Genomic DNA, 15,952 nt, shown 5'->3' with positions numbered 1-15,952 from the left:
CCACGAGAAGAGCTCCCTCCAGGATCCTGGACCATGGGGTCCCACAGCCCTCCAGGCCCCACATCCAGAGCCCTCCAGGTCCCACATCCAGAGCCTTCCAGGCCCCACATCCAGAGCCCTCCAGGCCCCACATCCAGAGCCCTCCAGGCCCCACATCCAGAGCCCTCCAGGCCCCACATCCAGAGCCCTCCAGGCCCTACATCCAGAGCCCTCCAGGCCCCACATCCAGAACCCTCCAGGCCCCACATCCAGAGCTTTCCAGGCCCCACATCCAGAGCCCTCCAGGCCCCACATCCAGAGCCCTCCAGGCCCCACATCCAGAGCCCTCCAGGCCCCACATCCAGAGCCCAGCCCTCCTCCAGGCGCTGCCAAACGTGCTCCCTGCAAGACGCCCAGTCATGAGACAGCCACCACATCAGTTCTACTATTATTTATTTTTTTAAATATTTTTGAAAAAATATAATTTTTTTACAATATTTTCAACTTAAACACTATTCACACTGAACACGTATGGCAGCTTAACCTACCCAAATATGAAGTTTAAGAAGCCAAAACTGTTCTAGCTTTATTAAAAGAGAAAAAAAAACCAAAGAACAACCAGAAAACCAAAAAACCCCAAAAAGTCGTTGTGCTGTAGACTATTGTGTAGTGATGATTAAACAAAGCAAGGGAAAAGCACCACTCAAATCACTAATGCTGGGGGTTGCCTGGTTAAATCCAGCTCTGGAAGGTGGGATGCTGAGGGTCACAGGCAGTGCCACGTACGGCGCCGGGGCTTGGAAGAAACTGTGATGGAACTCACATCTCCTTGGACACACCGGGAAGTGGAAGGTTTCTACTGTGGGAACACACTGCAAAGTACAGGGAATTGCTTCCTCCCAACCTCTCGGCTGTTAGTTCGGTAGCTGACGACTCTGTACAGGTCTGTGAGATTCGGGTTAAAGCTCACAATGTGGGGTAAAGCTCACGCTGCTTCCCAGGAGCACGTTTTGTAAGGGGAAAATCAACATTAGTAACAACACTGATACCTCAAAGGAACATTAGCTGATTTGCATAACAATCAGATCTCCTCACTTTCATTTGGAAGTTAAGGCATTATCAGGTGCAAGCCAGCACCAGTTAACACATGTTTAGCTAAATCCAGACCATTCACCGCAAATTCCATGTCCTGTTTAGAAAGTCAGAGTCTGCAGAAGGTTTTATTTACGTGGTACTTTGTCTCAACTTGACTGGTGCTTCTTACCTCACTGCCTCCTTCGCACAGAGCCAGGGCCCGATTATGTTTCCATTAAACTTTTGACAGATTTACTTAATAACAGTCTCAGCACTTTTATTGAGCATGCAAGACTAACAAAACTTTGGCAATGCATAAGTGTAACACAGTGACAAGAAGAGAGAGCTTTTACAATTAAATCTTCTAATACTGGCTTCACAGTGTGGAAATTGTGCTACATCCACCAAAAGAGGGCCCAGTCTACTCAAATGTTTAAGTACTTCACCCCAGGAACAAACTCCTTTGCGTTTGGATTCAGATTACTCTTGACCTGAGGAAGAGAAGAACAGAAATCGAGTGGAATCAATACTTTCATCTTCTGTTTTCAAGCTGAAGACAATCAGAGAGTGGGTTTAGAGGAACAGTCAGGCACACATTTGCCAGCAGTCTGTAAGGCCAGGAAAGGCCCACTCCCTGAATGCTCCGTCCTCCTTCAGCTGCACCTGAAGTGTCAGTGGGCTGAGGGCTCAGGGAATAAGCAGCAAACCACAGGCATGCACCAAACACGGCATTTCCCCTCATGCTGAAATAGCCCTTTCTCAAGCTGAGCTGTTAAAACGTGCCATGAGGTTTTTTAATTTTGCTTGTTTAAGCAAGAGGTGACTTGTTCCAGGAACTTCAGCCACTTCTGGGAACTCAATGTGTATGAGCCCTGTATTGATTTTCCCATGTCTATCTGTGCCCACCCTGCCCTCCCCCTGGCAAGGGCAGGGGCTGCTCAGTGTCCTGCGGTCAGAGGGGGCACCAGCACCTCCAAAGGAGCCCCTTCTCACAAAGAAAGGGAGGATCAGGCTTTTCTGTTCTTAACTGGGTCTGAAACTGCTGCCTGCAGCTGCTGAAGCCTGGAGAAGTCAGGCTCTGCAGCTGAGTGACTGAGTGGTGTGGGTTTCGTACTCTGGATCAGGAATTTCATATTCTGTGAGGGAAAATAAGTTCACGCTGCCCTGTCCTTTGAGTTAAGCTCTGGACAGGAGTCAGACAGCAGAAAGAGGGAAATAATCACAGTTTGGCTGCTTTCTCCTTCCTTAGAATTTCTGCAGGGATGTGCTGTGGTTCTCCCAGGCTCAAAGAGCCCCTGGGCCCAAGCCCAGCCCCTCAGTGCAGGTGCCCAGTGCCCTCCCACAGCCCTGGGCAGGGTCAGTGTGCTCTGCTTTCATAACCCCACACACCCAGAGCCTCCTGAACTTGTGCCATGGGCTGGCAAAGGCTCCACAAGGGTATGAAAACACCCAACAGGTCACGTCCCATGAGGACACAGCCCCTGCCCACCCACCCACACCTGACCCACAGCCAGGCAGGGTTTAACCCTCCTGTGAAGGGCTTTCTCTCGCCATGAGCAGCAGCAACACCCAGATCTGGACAGACTCAAGCGTTGGAAACAGGAGGAGGAACTGAATTTACCACCAGATCCTCCAGCGATGAGCTGTCACTGATAACAAGGTCATTGAACTGGTCCTGGATCTGATCCATTGTCTGTGGGAGGTCACGGGCTGGAATGAACCACTCGTGCTCCTCTTCCTCCAGCATCTCCTGGAAACAGCGCTCAATGAACTCCTCTTCCCACAACTCCTCTTCGATCTGCACAAGGAGAAGCAGCTGCTTCAGCAACAAACATTACTGACAGCCTGGGGGATGTTCATTCCCAGGGGTGTGCCCCCAGCCATCCCACAGGACCCCAGCCCAGCACCACGTCCAGGGGCAGGAAGGCCCCCAGCTGGCATTTAACAGCACAGGAGAGCGCTCTGTCCCAGAACGTGGGAAAAGGGAATGGCAGCAGAACCACCCCAGCCACAGCTGCTTTGTTTGCAGCTTACCATGAGCTCAAGGAGAAGGAAAATGTTGGTTCCAAGCAAAAATTTCAGTTGTACCAACTAGTCTGGACTGAACTTGCTGCAACTGTGAGGAAGGGAACTGTGCCAACACACACAGCCAGGCACATCCCCAGGAAAGTGTCCTGTGGAACTCCTGGGGGGAAAACAACCTCTGCCAGTCACTTGGAACAAGCAGCACCTCCTTGGCTGTGTGTTCACTCCCTGCAGTCCTTGGGAACCCCCCTGATCCCAGCAGCTGTCAGGAATGCAGCCCTGCTGTCCTCAGAGCAGCACAAACCAACCCATGCAGAACTGACCAGAGATTAAAGCAAAGTTTTGTTTGGTTGTTCAGTAAACAAGCTTTGGAGGGAGTTCATCTGACAAGTTTTCCATGTCCTGCATCCCAGTGCTTAGGACTGGAAAGCAGGGAAATAGAAGCTGGTGTGAATGACTTGCCAGACACAAGGGAGTGGAAAAATGACTCAGGACAGATTTAGAAGTTCACTCAGTGGAAGCTCAAACAAGTTTTCCCATTTATCCTTCACTCTGAAATCAAACATCTCCTCAAATTTCCTGGAGTAGAAACTCAGCTACACAAACACCAAATCGAAAACGTTAATGCCAGAATCCAGGATTCCTGTGGAATCTGGGTCCTGTCCTTGGGGCAAACACACCCACAGCTCACCTGGTGCTCTGGGAACAGGGACTCACCCCCACGTGCTCCGAGCCACTGCCCAGGCACTCCAAACCCCACCTGGAATGTGACCCAGAGCCTCCCAGAGCAGCACCCCAGCCTGGATGGCACCTCCCGCCCATCCCATGGGATGGCACTGCCTGTCCTGCAGCCACAGGCTCACGTTACAGCAGGGCTTGCCCAGCTCCAGGGTTTGGTTACAACCCTGTGCCCCCACAGGTGCTGCAATGGCAGCTGCTGGAGCACTGAACAACACTCAATTCCCCAAATGCCTGGAAATTGGCACTGCCTGCTTGTGTTTTCCAGCCCAGGTTTCGCCTGCCCAGGCTCCCATGGGCTGTGCAGGCAGCAGGAGGTGACCAGGCTGCCACAGGTGCCACCTGCCCGAGCATGTCCCTTCTCCTGACACGCTCCCACCCTCCCTCTGCTCTGACAGTGCAGTCTGTGCCAGAAAAAATCAGTTCCAGAGAACTACACACCCACTCTGCTAACCACAGGACAGTTTCCAGGGGGTAAACGCCACCCAACAGGAACAATGCACAAGAGAACTGAGTTTTGGGAGCACACCTGACTGCATGAGCTCAGTGCCCCTCTGGAGAGCAGCTGCTGTGCCTGACATTGCCAGCTCAGCCCTTGGCTCAGCCCTCAGCCCTGAGCACAGGCAGCAGCTCTGGAGGGCACAGAGCACAGTGGGAATGGGAAAGGGCTGTGGAAGCAGGGGGGCTGTTCCCAGCCTCTCAGGGGGGCCTGATGGCAGCAGGGAGGAAGGGAAGGGCTCCCCCACCCCAGTGAAGCCCAGCTGGAAGGCACCTGAGTGTCAAACCCCGAGCAGGGCTGTCACCCAGCAGCTGTGCCCCAGCAGTGCTGCTCCCCGTGCCCCAGCAGTGCTGCTCCCTTTGCCCCAGCAGTGCTGCTCCCTTTGCCCCAGCAGTGCTGCTCCCCGTGCCCCAGCAGTGCTGCTCCATGTGCCCCAGCAGTGCTGCTCCCCGTGCCCCAGCAGTGCTGCTCCCCGTGCCCCAGCAGTGCTGCTCCCCGTGCCCCAGCAGTGCTGCTCCCTTTGCCCCAGCAGTGCTGCTCCCCGTGCCCCAGCAGTGCTGCTCCCCGTGCCCCAGCAGTGCTGCTCCCCGTGCCCCAGCAGTGCTGCTCCCTTTGCCCCAGCAGTGCTGCTCCCCGTGCCCCAGCAGTGCTGCTCCCCGTGCCCCAGCAGTGCTGCTCCCCGTGCCCCAGCAGTGCTGCTCCCCGTGCCCCAGCAGTGCTGCTCCCTTTGCCCCAGCAGTGCTGCTCCCTTTGCCCCAGCAGTGCTGCTCCGTGTGCCCCAGCAGTGCTGCTCCGTGTGCCCCAGCAGTGCTGCTCCCTTTGCCCCAGCAGTGCTGCTCCCTTTGCCCCAGCAGTGCTGCTCCCTGTGCCCCAGCAGTGCTGCTCCCTGTGCCCCAGCAGTGCTGCTCCGTGTGCCCCAGCAGTGCTGCTCCCCGTGCCCCAGCAGTGCTGCTCCCTTTGCCCCAGCAGTGCTGCTCCATGTGCCCCAGCAGTGCTGCTCCCTGTGCCCCAGCAGTGCTGCTCCCTTTGCCCCAGCAGTGCTGCTCCCTTTGCCCCAGCAGTGCTGCTCCCCGTGCCCCAGCGGTGCTGCTCCGTGTGCCCCAGCGGTGCTGCTCCCTTTGCCCCAGCAGTGCTGCTCCGTGTGCCCCAGCAGTGCTGCTCCCTTTGCCCCAGCAGTGCTGCTCCCTGTGCCCCAGCAGTGCTGCTCCCTTTGCCCCAGCAGTGCTGCTCCCTTTGCCCCAGCAGTGCTGCTCCCCGTGCCCCAGCAGTGCTGCTCCGTGTGCCCCAGCGGTGCTGCTCCCCGTGCCCCAGCAGTGCTGCTCCCCGTGCCCCAGCAGTGCTGCTCCCTTTGCCCCAGCAGTGCTGCTCCATGTGCCCCAGCAGTGCTGCTCCCTGTGCCCCAGCAGTGCTGCTCCCTTTGCCCCAGCAGTGCTGCTCCCTTTGCCCCAGCAGTGCTGCTCCCCGTGCCCCAGCAGCGCTGCTCCGTGTGCCCCAGCAGTGCTGCTCCCTTTGCCCCAGCAGTGCTGCTCCCCGTGCCCCAGCAGTGCTGCTCCCCGTGCCCCAGCAGTGCTGCTCCGTGTGCCCCAGCAGTGCTGCTCCCCGTGCCCCAGCAGTGCTGCTCCCTTTGCCCCAGCAGTGCTGCTCCCCGTGCCCCAGCAGTGCTGCTCCGTGTGCCCCAGCAGTGCTGCTCCCCGTGCCCCAGCAGTGCTGCTCCCCGTGCCCCAGCAGTGCTGCTCCCCGTGCCCCAGCAGTGCTGCTCCGTGTGCCCCAGCAGTGCTGCTCCCCGTGCCCCAGCAGTGCTGCTCCGTGTGCCCCAGCAGTGCTGCTCCCCGTGCCCCAGCAGTGCTGCTCCCCGTGCCCCAGCAGTGCTGCTCCCCGTGCCCCAGCAGTGCTGCTCCCCGTGCCCCAGCAGTGCTGCTCCCTTTGCCCCAGCAGTGCTGCTCCCCGTGCCCCAGCAGTGCTGCTCCGTGTGCCCCAGCGGTGCTGCTCCCCGTGCCCCAGCAGTGCTGCTCCCCGTGCCCCAGCAGTGCTGCTCCCCCTGCCCCAGCAGTGCTGCTCCCTTTGCCCCAGCAGTGCTGCTCCCCGGGGCAGGTGTGCCCCTGCAATTCCCAGCTCAGGAATACACCAGCATGCCCACACACACACACCCAGCTCCCGGCCCAGCTAACCCGCCACAGCCCTTCCCAACTGCCACACACACCTGACAGCTCTTTCCTTACCCCTCCCTCCTGCAGAAGTGAGGAATTAATGGATCCATTAGAACATGCTGTGGTGCCTGTATTTCCCACCAAGACTCCAGAAAATCAGTATCTATTGCCAGAAAGAGGGAGACCTGTCTGTTCACGATCTGGTCTAAAACCTCCTCTCCAAAGGCCTGTCATGCCCTGGCTGCCAACCCCGGTGTTATGGGTTTAGCCAGGTGGGCCTGAACTTAGGTTTTAAAGTTCAGCTAGGCCTAGGATTGTCAGCTGATTTAAGCTGGGCTGAGCTAGCTCACAGCTGACTTCTTCCAGCCAATAATATTGTATTCCATACCATACTACATCATCTCAAAGGGGGTAAAATCCAGTGTGTGGGAGTGGCTTGGTCAGTTCCACCATGGCTGCACTAAGAGGAGGACATCTGGCAGCTCCTCTACTGTGCTGGGCCCTGCTCCTGTTGCCTGTGCTTGCATTTTGTTTGCATTCAGGGAAGTAGAAATATTTTGCTGTTATACTTTCTCTTTCTTGCTGAGTGTCTTTTGGAGTGCTTATGAATTTAGAGTAACGGGCTTTGTATTAATTGGGAAGTGGGAAATTATTCCTTGTTATATATGCATAACTTGTGTAAGTGTGTGTTATATTGTAGTTCTCTCTCTTAGTTTTCTCTTTTCTGTATAAATACATGTAGTTAGTTCCAGCATAAACCTGCTTCTGAGGGTTATTTTCCTCTCCCTCTTCCTTTTCCCTTAGCTGGTTGGGGGGAGGGAACCCTTTTCACCCTGTCCTGGACAGTTGGAGTTTTGCCAGCTCAACCCAGGACAGCCAGCACTGCCCCTCCAGCTGGGAGGTGACAAAGGTGGCCAAGCAGGGGAGGACCTGCCTGCCTGTTGAACTCCTCCTCGCCTGGTTCTGAGGGGTTTTTTCCTCTCCCTCTTCCTTTTCCCTTAGCTGGTTGAGGGGAGGGAACCCTTTTCACCCTGTCCTGGACAGTTGGAGTTTTGCCAGGTCAACCCAGGACAGCCAGCACTGCCCCTCCAGCTGGGAGGTGACAAAGGTGGCCGAGCAGGGGAGGACTTGCCTGCCTGTTGAACTCCTCCTCGTTCTCCATCCACATGTACTCGGCGAAGGGGTTGTCGTCCTCGTGGGAGTGCCCATTGATGATCACATCCTCGCTGATGATGCTGGGGCTGGTGCTGCTGCGACTCGGGTCCTTCATGGCTGCGACCCCGACCCCGACCTGCAACTGAGGGGGGCACAGAGACTCAGCACCGGCAGGATGGGGCCCTCCCCGAGGGGAGCAGGGCAGCCCCGTTCCCGTTGCAGCACAGCTCTGCCATCACACAGTGTCAGAAACGCTGCTGGGCACAGCCCACTGGCTAATTAATTTCCTAAATTAATCATAGAATGGATTGGGCTGGAAAAGACCTCTGAGATCAGCAACTACAACCCTTGATCCAACCCCACTGTGATCACCAGTGAGGGTTGGATCAAGAGGTGGTGGATCAAGACATGGTGGACTCTCACTCAGTGCCACATCCATAGAATGACAGAATGGATTGGGTTGGAAAAGACCTCTGAGATCAGCAAGTCCAACCCTTGATCCAACCCTACTGTGATCACCAGCCCAGGGCACGGAGTGCCCTGGGCTGGTGATCACAGTGGGGTTGGATCAAGATGTGGTGGATTCTCAGTGCCACATCCACAGAATCATAGAATCCATTGGATTGGAAAAGACCTCTGAGATCATCAAGTCCAACCCTTGGTCCAAGTCCAGTCCCTTTACCAGATCATGGCACTCAGTGCCACGGGCAATCTCAGTTTAAAACCCTCCAGGGATGGGGAATCCACCCCCTCTCTGGGCAGCCCATTCCAATGCCTGAGCACTCTCTCTGCAAAGGATTTTTTCCTAATCTCCAACTTCAATTTCCCCTGGCAGAGCTTGAGCCCATCGTGCCCCCTTGTCCTATTGCTGAGTGCCTGGGAGAAGAGACCACCCCCCACCTGGCCAGAACTTCCCTTCAGGCAGTTAAACCTCACCAAAGCCAAGCACCAATTCCAATGAGAAGCGACAGGAAAAAACAGGAAGCACACGCACTTGGAAGTGTTTAAGGCAACATTCAAAAGGAGAATTTATTTTCCAGAGCACCTGTAAGTGTTGTGTGTGATGGCACGAGGCAGGTTTCACTGCTGGGAATCCTCCCAGGGAGCAGGAACCACCGGGCACTGACCCCGTGCAGGGCCAGGTGCTCAGAGCTGCTCTGGGCCCTGCCTGGGGAGCTCCAGGTAAGGACATTGGGAGCCTCTGGAAGGGCGTTCCTGCCTCTCCTCCCCGCTCACACGGACTGAGCCTGCAGAGCCCTGGGCATGCCCGGGGGGATGTGACAGCCCTGAGCCCCAGGAGGGCAGGCGAGGTCTGTCCCACCCAGAGAGGATCCAGAGCAGGACAATCCTGCCTTTGGCCCGAATCCCTGTCTCAGGAATGGCTTGGAGCTCATCCCCGCGGGCTCAGAGCCCCCCCAGGGCTGCCCCGGAGTGTTCTGAGCTGGGTGATCCAGCACTGCTGCCCCCCTGTGCCATCCCACGCTCCTGTACAGACCCCAGTGCTGGAAAACCTGAGGGGTTTGGGGGTACTGACCCCGCTAGGGTAAGTTTTTTTAAACAATATACAAACTGAGGCAAGGAGCTAAAAAAAAAATTTAAAAAATCAAATTTCGATGTTTTTCTCGTGCTAAAATTCAAAGTGAAACGATGCAGCAGAGAGAGAAAACATTTTTTTATTTCATTCTCAGCACACCATTTTAGCTCCTTGTCTGCACATCAAAGAGTGACTAACTCAGAGAAGAGGGTGTCAAATTACAGCCTCATTGTTTAATTACAGCACAAGGGCTTACCGTGTAGCACCTCACATCTTCTCTCCGGATTCCAGTCCCTCCTGTTATCGAGGGAATTAACTCAAGTTTTGGGCCAAAATTCTTGGTAACAGCAGGTCAAAAACCCGCGACATTCCAGTGACCCATCGGGGAAAGCACAAAGAGGGAGGAGCCCGCCCAGGCCCCTGCTCTGTGCCAGGCTTTGAAATCCAAGGCAAACCCCAGCACGGGAAGTCCCCGCAGCTCCCTGGGAAGTGCCACAAATGGAGCAGATCCCGCGTATTCCGGCAAGGGAAAACAGGCTCTTTTTGATCTTCTTTCAAAACAAACGTGCTAAGGATTACCGGCATGGCTCAACACGGAACAGGAAAGGACAGTGCATTTAACACCCCAATTCGAGCTTGAAATCGCTTCAAGCCACTTCAGCTGTTCCCGGGCCCGCAGGGGGTGGAGAGCAGGAAATAAGAGCCTAAAAACCCTGATTTATATTTCCCCCCTTTTTACTGGCCGGGGTTTCCACCTTTCCCTTTGTGTGGCTCCTCTGGTGTCACCGTTCCCCTGAAGTGCCTCAGCAGGAGAGGAGCCCGGGCAGGCTCTGCACAAAGGGGACGGCACCTAAAACCAGAAACCTAAAATAATTAACAAACCAACCCAACCCAAGCAAACCCACCCTGCTTGTTCGTGTGACACCTGGAACGCTCATTGGTTCAATCACCGGCTGGTTTTGCCATTTCTGAAGCATTCCCAGAGAACCCAAAGCTGCAGCTCTGGGAGGGAGGGAGGGAAGGAAGGAGGGAGGAAAGGAAGGAGGGAAGGAGGGAAGGAGGGAAGGAGGGAGGGAGGGAGGGAGGGAGGGAGGGAGGGAGGAAAGGAGGAAGGGAGGAAGGAGGGAGGGAAGGAAGGAGGAAGGGAGGAAGGAGGGAGGGAAGGAAGGAAGGGAGGGAGGAAAGGAGGAAGGGAGGAGGGAGGGAAGGAGGGAGGGAAGGAGGAAGGGAAGGAACGAAGGAGGGAGGAAGGGAGGGAGGGAAGGAGGGAGGGAGGAAAGGAGAGAGGGAGGAAGGAAGGAAAGGAGGGAGGGAGGGAGGAAGGAAAGGAGGGAGGGAGGGAGGAAGGAAAGGAGGGAGGGAGGGAGGGAGGAAGGAAGGGAGGGAGGGAGGGAGGGAGGAAACGAGGAAGGGAGGAAGGAAGGAGGGAGGGAGGGAAGGAGGGAGGGAGGGAAGGAGGGAGGGAGGGAGGGAGGAAGGGAGGGAGGGAGGGAAGTCCAGCCTGGACCAAACCAGCCTTGCCCCAGGACAATGAGGAGGCTCCAGCAACACCCCCGGCTCAACCTGAGGCTCTGATTTTTCCTAACCAAACCCTAAACCCACTCGTGCTTTTCCCACAGGAAAACGTTCCAACAAACTCTTATCCTGTAGGAACAGGCCAGGCCTTTACAACACTCCTTCTAATTTAACTTTCTGCAGCTTCCAATAAAATAAATCTTCCTGTTTCTCCCTTTTGAGACACAAACCAGCTGCTTTCTGTGCTCAGTGTGAGGACAAGATCAGTCTTGTTCCACTGGGTTTGGATGCAGCTTTCCAGCCCTGAACTGCAGGGAATTCTGAGGGGAAAGAGCCAAATGCCACTTCAGCCTTGCAGAAAAAAGCCCCACTTTGAGTCAGAAATTAAACCCCCTTTAACAACAGGACTTCAAGTTGGAGAGCAGCAAAAAATCCTTTGCAGAGAGAGTGCTCAGGGATTGGAATGGGCTGCCCAGAGAGGGGGTGGATTCCCCATCCCTGGAGGTTTTTAAACTGAGATTGGACCTGCCACGATCTGCTAAAGGGACTGGAGTTGGACCAAGAGTTGGACTTGATGATCTCAGAGGGCTTTTCCAACCCAATGGATTCTGTGGATGTGACACTGAGGGAGAATCCACCACGTCTTGATCCAACCTCACTGTGATCACCAGCCCAGGGCACTCCGTGCCCTGGGCTGGTGATCACAGTGGGGTTGGATCAAGAGTTGTAGTTGCTGATCTCGGAGATCTTTTCCAACCCAATCCATTCTATGGTGCCAAAAAATTCCTGCTCTCCCTGAATTCTGCTGCAGTTCCAGCCAGGACGAGCCGCGGCCCGACCGTCATTAACATTCAGGGCTTTGTGACTGAGATTCTGCATTTACAGCCCAGTCACGGAGCTCGGAGCGGGGCGAGGTGTTTGTTTATCAGGCGGAGGAGATTCCGCCCGCAGCGCTCTTATCTGTTGCCATCACGCCCGGCAGCCCCGTCGGGCTCATTAGCCCCGTCTGATGGCACAGCTCTTAATTAACGCACACGGGGGCGGGGCGGGGTCTGATACGAACGCACCAAAGGGCCGCGGGGAGGGGGCGGCTGTGGGGGCCGGGGTCAGACATCCCCGGTATTGGTGTCGGTTCCTCCCCCCCCCGGTGCCGGTGTCGAATCCTCCCCCCGGTGTCCGACCCCCAAGGTGCCGGTTTCGTTCCCTCTCGCCGGTGCCGGATCCCCCCAGTGTTGGACCCTCCCCGGTGCCGGTATCGTTCCCTCCCCAGTGTCGGATCTCCCCCCGGTGCCGCTCGCTCCCCGGTACTGGTGTCGGACCCCCCGGTGCCGGTGCCGGTGCCGGTGCCGCTCCCCCCGGGCGGGCCGTGCGGCGGGGCCGCCCCCGCTTTGTTCGTGCCGGGCCGCCCGCGGAGGCCCCGGATGGCGCCGCAGACAATACGGAGGGGCGGCCCCGCGGCGGGGGGTGGAGGCCGCGGCCCGGCACCGCCTCAGGGGAGGGGGCGGCGCCCTCCGCGCCCCCCCCCCCAGCCCCCCCGTTCCCGTCGCCTCCCGCCTCCCCCCCTTGGCCGCGCTCGGGGCCGGCCCCGCCGCTCACCTGCGGTGCGCAGAGGAGGATCCGCCGCCGCGCCGTGTCCCGACCGGCCCCACCGGCCCCACCGGCCCCGCTCCGTTCGCTCCGCGCTCGGCTCGGCCCGGCCCGCTCCGCCACACACCGCCGGACCTGACGTCACTTCCGCCGACGCCGGCCCGCGCGCGGCACGCCCCCCGCCCCCCCCCCGGAAGCGGCGGCTGCAGGAGCGCGCGGGGCCGGGGGGGGCGCGCGGGGCATGCCGGGACGCGTAGTCTTTGCGCCCCTCCCCGCGCGGGGCCTGCCGGGAGCTGTAGTCCCGCCGGGCGGCCATTTCGCGGGGCGCGCGGGGCATGCCGGGAACAGCAGTCCGCGGGGCGGCCGCCATCTTGTGGAGCCGCCTGAGGGGGCACTGAGGGACCCCCGAGCCTCCCTGAGGGACCCCCGAACCTCACTGAGGGGATCTCTGAGGGACCCCCGAGCCTCCCTGAGGGACCCCCGAGCCTCCCTGAGGGACCCCCGAACCTCACTGAGGGGATCTCTGAGGGACCCCCGAGCCTCCCTGAGGGACCCCCGAGCCTCCCTGAGGGACCCCCGAACCTCCCTGAGGGACCCCCGAACCTCACGGAGGGACCCCCGAGCCTCCCTGAGGGACCCCCGAGCCTCCCTGAGGGACCCCCGAGCCTCCCTGAGGGACCCCCGAACCTCACGGAGGGACCCCCGAGCCTCACTGAGGGACCCCCGAGCCTCACTGAGGGACCCCCGAGCCTCCCTGAGGGATCCCCGAACCTCCCTGAGGGACCCCCGAGCCTCACTGAGGGACCCCCGAACCTCACGGAGGGACCCCCCGAGCCTCCCTGAGGAGATCCCTGAGGGACCTCCGAACCTCCCTGAGGGACCCCCGAGCCTCACTGAGGGGATCTCTGAGGGACCCCCGAGCCTCACCGAGGGACCCCCGAGCCTCCCTGAGGGGATCCCTGAGGGGGTCCCGAGCCTTCCTCAGGACTCACTGAGGGTCCCTGAACCTTGCCCGGCGCTCACAGAGGCCCCCCCGAACCTCCCCCAGGGCTCACTGAGGGTCCCCAAACCTTCCTCAGGGCTCACTGAGGGGACCCCGCACACCCCCCGGTCTGTGGGCCCCACATCCCGTGCCAGGGCTCCAACCCCATTTCCCAAACAGGCCATTTCGGTCTCTCCCGCTCCCGTCCCCTGTCCCTGTCCCAGCCCCAGCCCCAGTCCCAGCCCCGCTCCCCCCCTGCCCGAGGCACAGCCACAGCCCCGGGATGCCCCGCAGTGACCCAGAACAGCCCCTGCAGGGCCAGCCCCGCGGCCGGACACAGCCCGGGGCATTTGGGAGCCATTCCCAGCTTCCAGGCCCGGCCCCACGGGCCAACTGGGCACTTGGAAAGGCTCCTGTGCCATCGGTCCACCCCTTTAGGGTGCCTGGGGGGCAACAGGGGGTACCTGGGGGGCAATAGAGGTGCCTGGGGGGCAATAGGGGTAACTGGGGGGTAACAGGGGCGCCTGGGGGGCAACAGGGGGTACCTGGGGAGCAATAGGGGTACCTGGGGGGGCAACAGGGGTGCCTGGGGGGCAATAGAGGTGCCTGGGGGGCAATAGAGGTGCCTGGGGGGCAATAGGGGTAACTGGGGGGGTAACAGGGGTGCCTGGGGGGCAATAGGGGTGCCTGGGGGGCAATAGAGGTGCCTGGGGGGCAATAGGGGTAACTGGGGGGCAATAGAGGTGCCTGGGGGGCAATAGGGGTAACTGGGGGGTAACAGGGGCGCCTGGGGGGCAACAGGGGGTACCTGGGGGGCAATAGGGGTACCTGGGGGGGCAACAGGGGTGCCTGGGGGGCAATAGAGGTGCCTGGGGGGCAATAGGGGTAACTGGGGGGTAACAGGGGTGCCTGGGGGGCAATAGGGGTGCCTGGGGGGCAATAGAGGTGCCTGGGGGGCAATAGGGGTAACTGGGGGGTAACAGGGGTGCCTGGGGGGCAATAGGGGTGCCTGGGGGGCAATAGAGGTGCCTGGGGGGCAATAGAGGTGCCTGGGGGGCAATAGGGGTAACTGGGGGGTAACAGGGGTGCCTGGGGGGCAATAGAGGTGCCTGGGGGGCAACAGGGGGATCTGAGGAGCAATAGAGGTGCCTGGGGGGCAATAGGGGTAACTGGGGGGTAACAGGGGTGCCTGGGGAGCAATAGAGGTGCCTGGGGGGCAATAGGGGTGCCTGGGGGGCAATAGGGGTAACTGGGGGGTAACAGTGGATACCTGAGAAGCAACAAGGGGATCTGGGGGGCAATAGGGGTACCTGGAAGGTAATAGGAGGTACCTGGGGAGCAACAGGGGGATCTGAGGATGACAATTCCATCAGTGTTTCTCTGCTCATCCCAAATTTGAGGAAGGGCCAACTGACCCTGCAGCATTTCTGGGCAGTGATTCTCCCACAAGTTACATGTTTTTCCTGGTTTTATGGGGCACCACCTCGTTCCCAGGGCCCCGGGGCTTTCTCTGAGGGCTGTCACCCACTGCCTGCAGAATATCCCTGCAAGGATCATCCCCCAAAAATCAGTACTATGCTCTTACTTCCACAGTGATTCCCTAAAATAATCAGTACTATGCTCTTACTTCCACAGTGATTCCCTAAAATAATCAGCACTATGCTCTTACTTCCACAGTGATTCCCAGCTCTGCAAGGCCATCAGGATGTGCTTTTCTCATCTCTGACAGAGGCTGTTCTTCCTGCTCAGTTCCACAGCCAAGAGCAGGCTCCAGAGTGGGTCGCTCCTGGAGTTCAGGTGTGGAAGAAGCTGCTTGGCTGAACTGCAGAGCCCAGCAGGGCACGCTCACCCCCCACAGTGCAGGTCGTGCTTCCAAACGGCCACGGCACCACCGTGTGTGCCTGGCATTCCTCAGGATCAAACTCCTGCCACGTTCTGCTCAGGAATTGGGGCAAGGGATGCTTTGTCCCTGCACAGGAACAGAAGGCACGTGGCAGAGCAGCGGGTCTGACTCAGTCTGTGATGTCCCAGAGCAGCCCCGGTGCACAGGCACGGGGGGGACTCACACACAGCTGGCCAGGGGGGTGCAGCACCTGCAGCAGGGACCAGGAGCTGCCCCACCAGAGCCTGAGCAGAGCCAGGGACTCTGGGCTGTGGAGCTGGACTGTGCCACAGTCACCTCACACTGGGAATGCCTCGTTTAGACACTACACACGATGTGCCACCCCCCACCCTCCTGCAGTGACAGCTCAGCACTCACCCCAGGGAGGGGCAGAGCTGCTGAGATGGAGCCGTGAGCTAAGAAAAGGCCAATATAAAATGAAATGTAGTATTTCAATATATTAATTTCAACTGCACCTTGTCAGGGAACTTAAAATGCTTGGGGCAGGTGGAGACCTTCAGAGCAGCTGGGGCTCTGCAGGCAGGGCCAGGCTGGCTGGGGGCACGTGGCAGGTGACAGTGAGTGACAATGCCCCCCTCAGTGGGGCTGCAGGGCTGCTGTGCCTGTGCTTAAGGCTGTACCACTGCCTGACATGGAATCCATTCCACACAACCCAAACAGAACTCTGCACACCAGAGAGTGGGTGCACAGAGCAGGGACTGATCCCTGTACAGGAGCCAGGGTGAGTCACCGCAGAGTGAGAGTGGAGGATGTGGATGTGTAATTTAAATAAAACCTGCAGCAGCAGCAGCAGCTCATTAGCACTTCCCCACTC

At 58.6% G+C, this 15,952-nt stretch overlaps 1 protein-coding gene across 1 annotated transcript; it reads right to left on the bottom strand.

Annotated features, from left to right (window-relative positions):
• Positions 1-415: 415 nt before the first annotated feature.
• Positions 416-12,404, bottom strand: PAIP2 (poly(A) binding protein interacting protein 2). Its single transcript, XM_071570397.1, has 4 exons — positions 12,263-12,404; positions 7,595-7,759; positions 2,675-2,851; positions 416-1,544 (listed from the first exon to the last, which is right to left on the bottom strand). Exons 2-4 carry the CDS (start codon positions 7,730-7,732, stop codon positions 1,479-1,481), a joined length of 381 nt encoding a protein of 126 aa, XP_071426498.1. The 5' UTR covers positions 7,733-7,759; positions 12,263-12,404; the 3' UTR covers positions 416-1,478.
• Positions 12,405-15,952: the final 3,548 nt, after the last annotated feature.

The sequence above is a fragment of the Pithys albifrons genome, chromosome 15 (assembly GCF_047495875.1).
Source record: "Pithys albifrons albifrons isolate INPA30051 chromosome 15, PitAlb_v1, whole genome shotgun sequence".
Lineage (NCBI taxonomy): Eukaryota > Metazoa > Chordata > Aves > Passeriformes > Thamnophilidae > Pithys > Pithys albifrons.
This window is presented reverse-complemented; position numbering and strand designations above follow the sequence as displayed.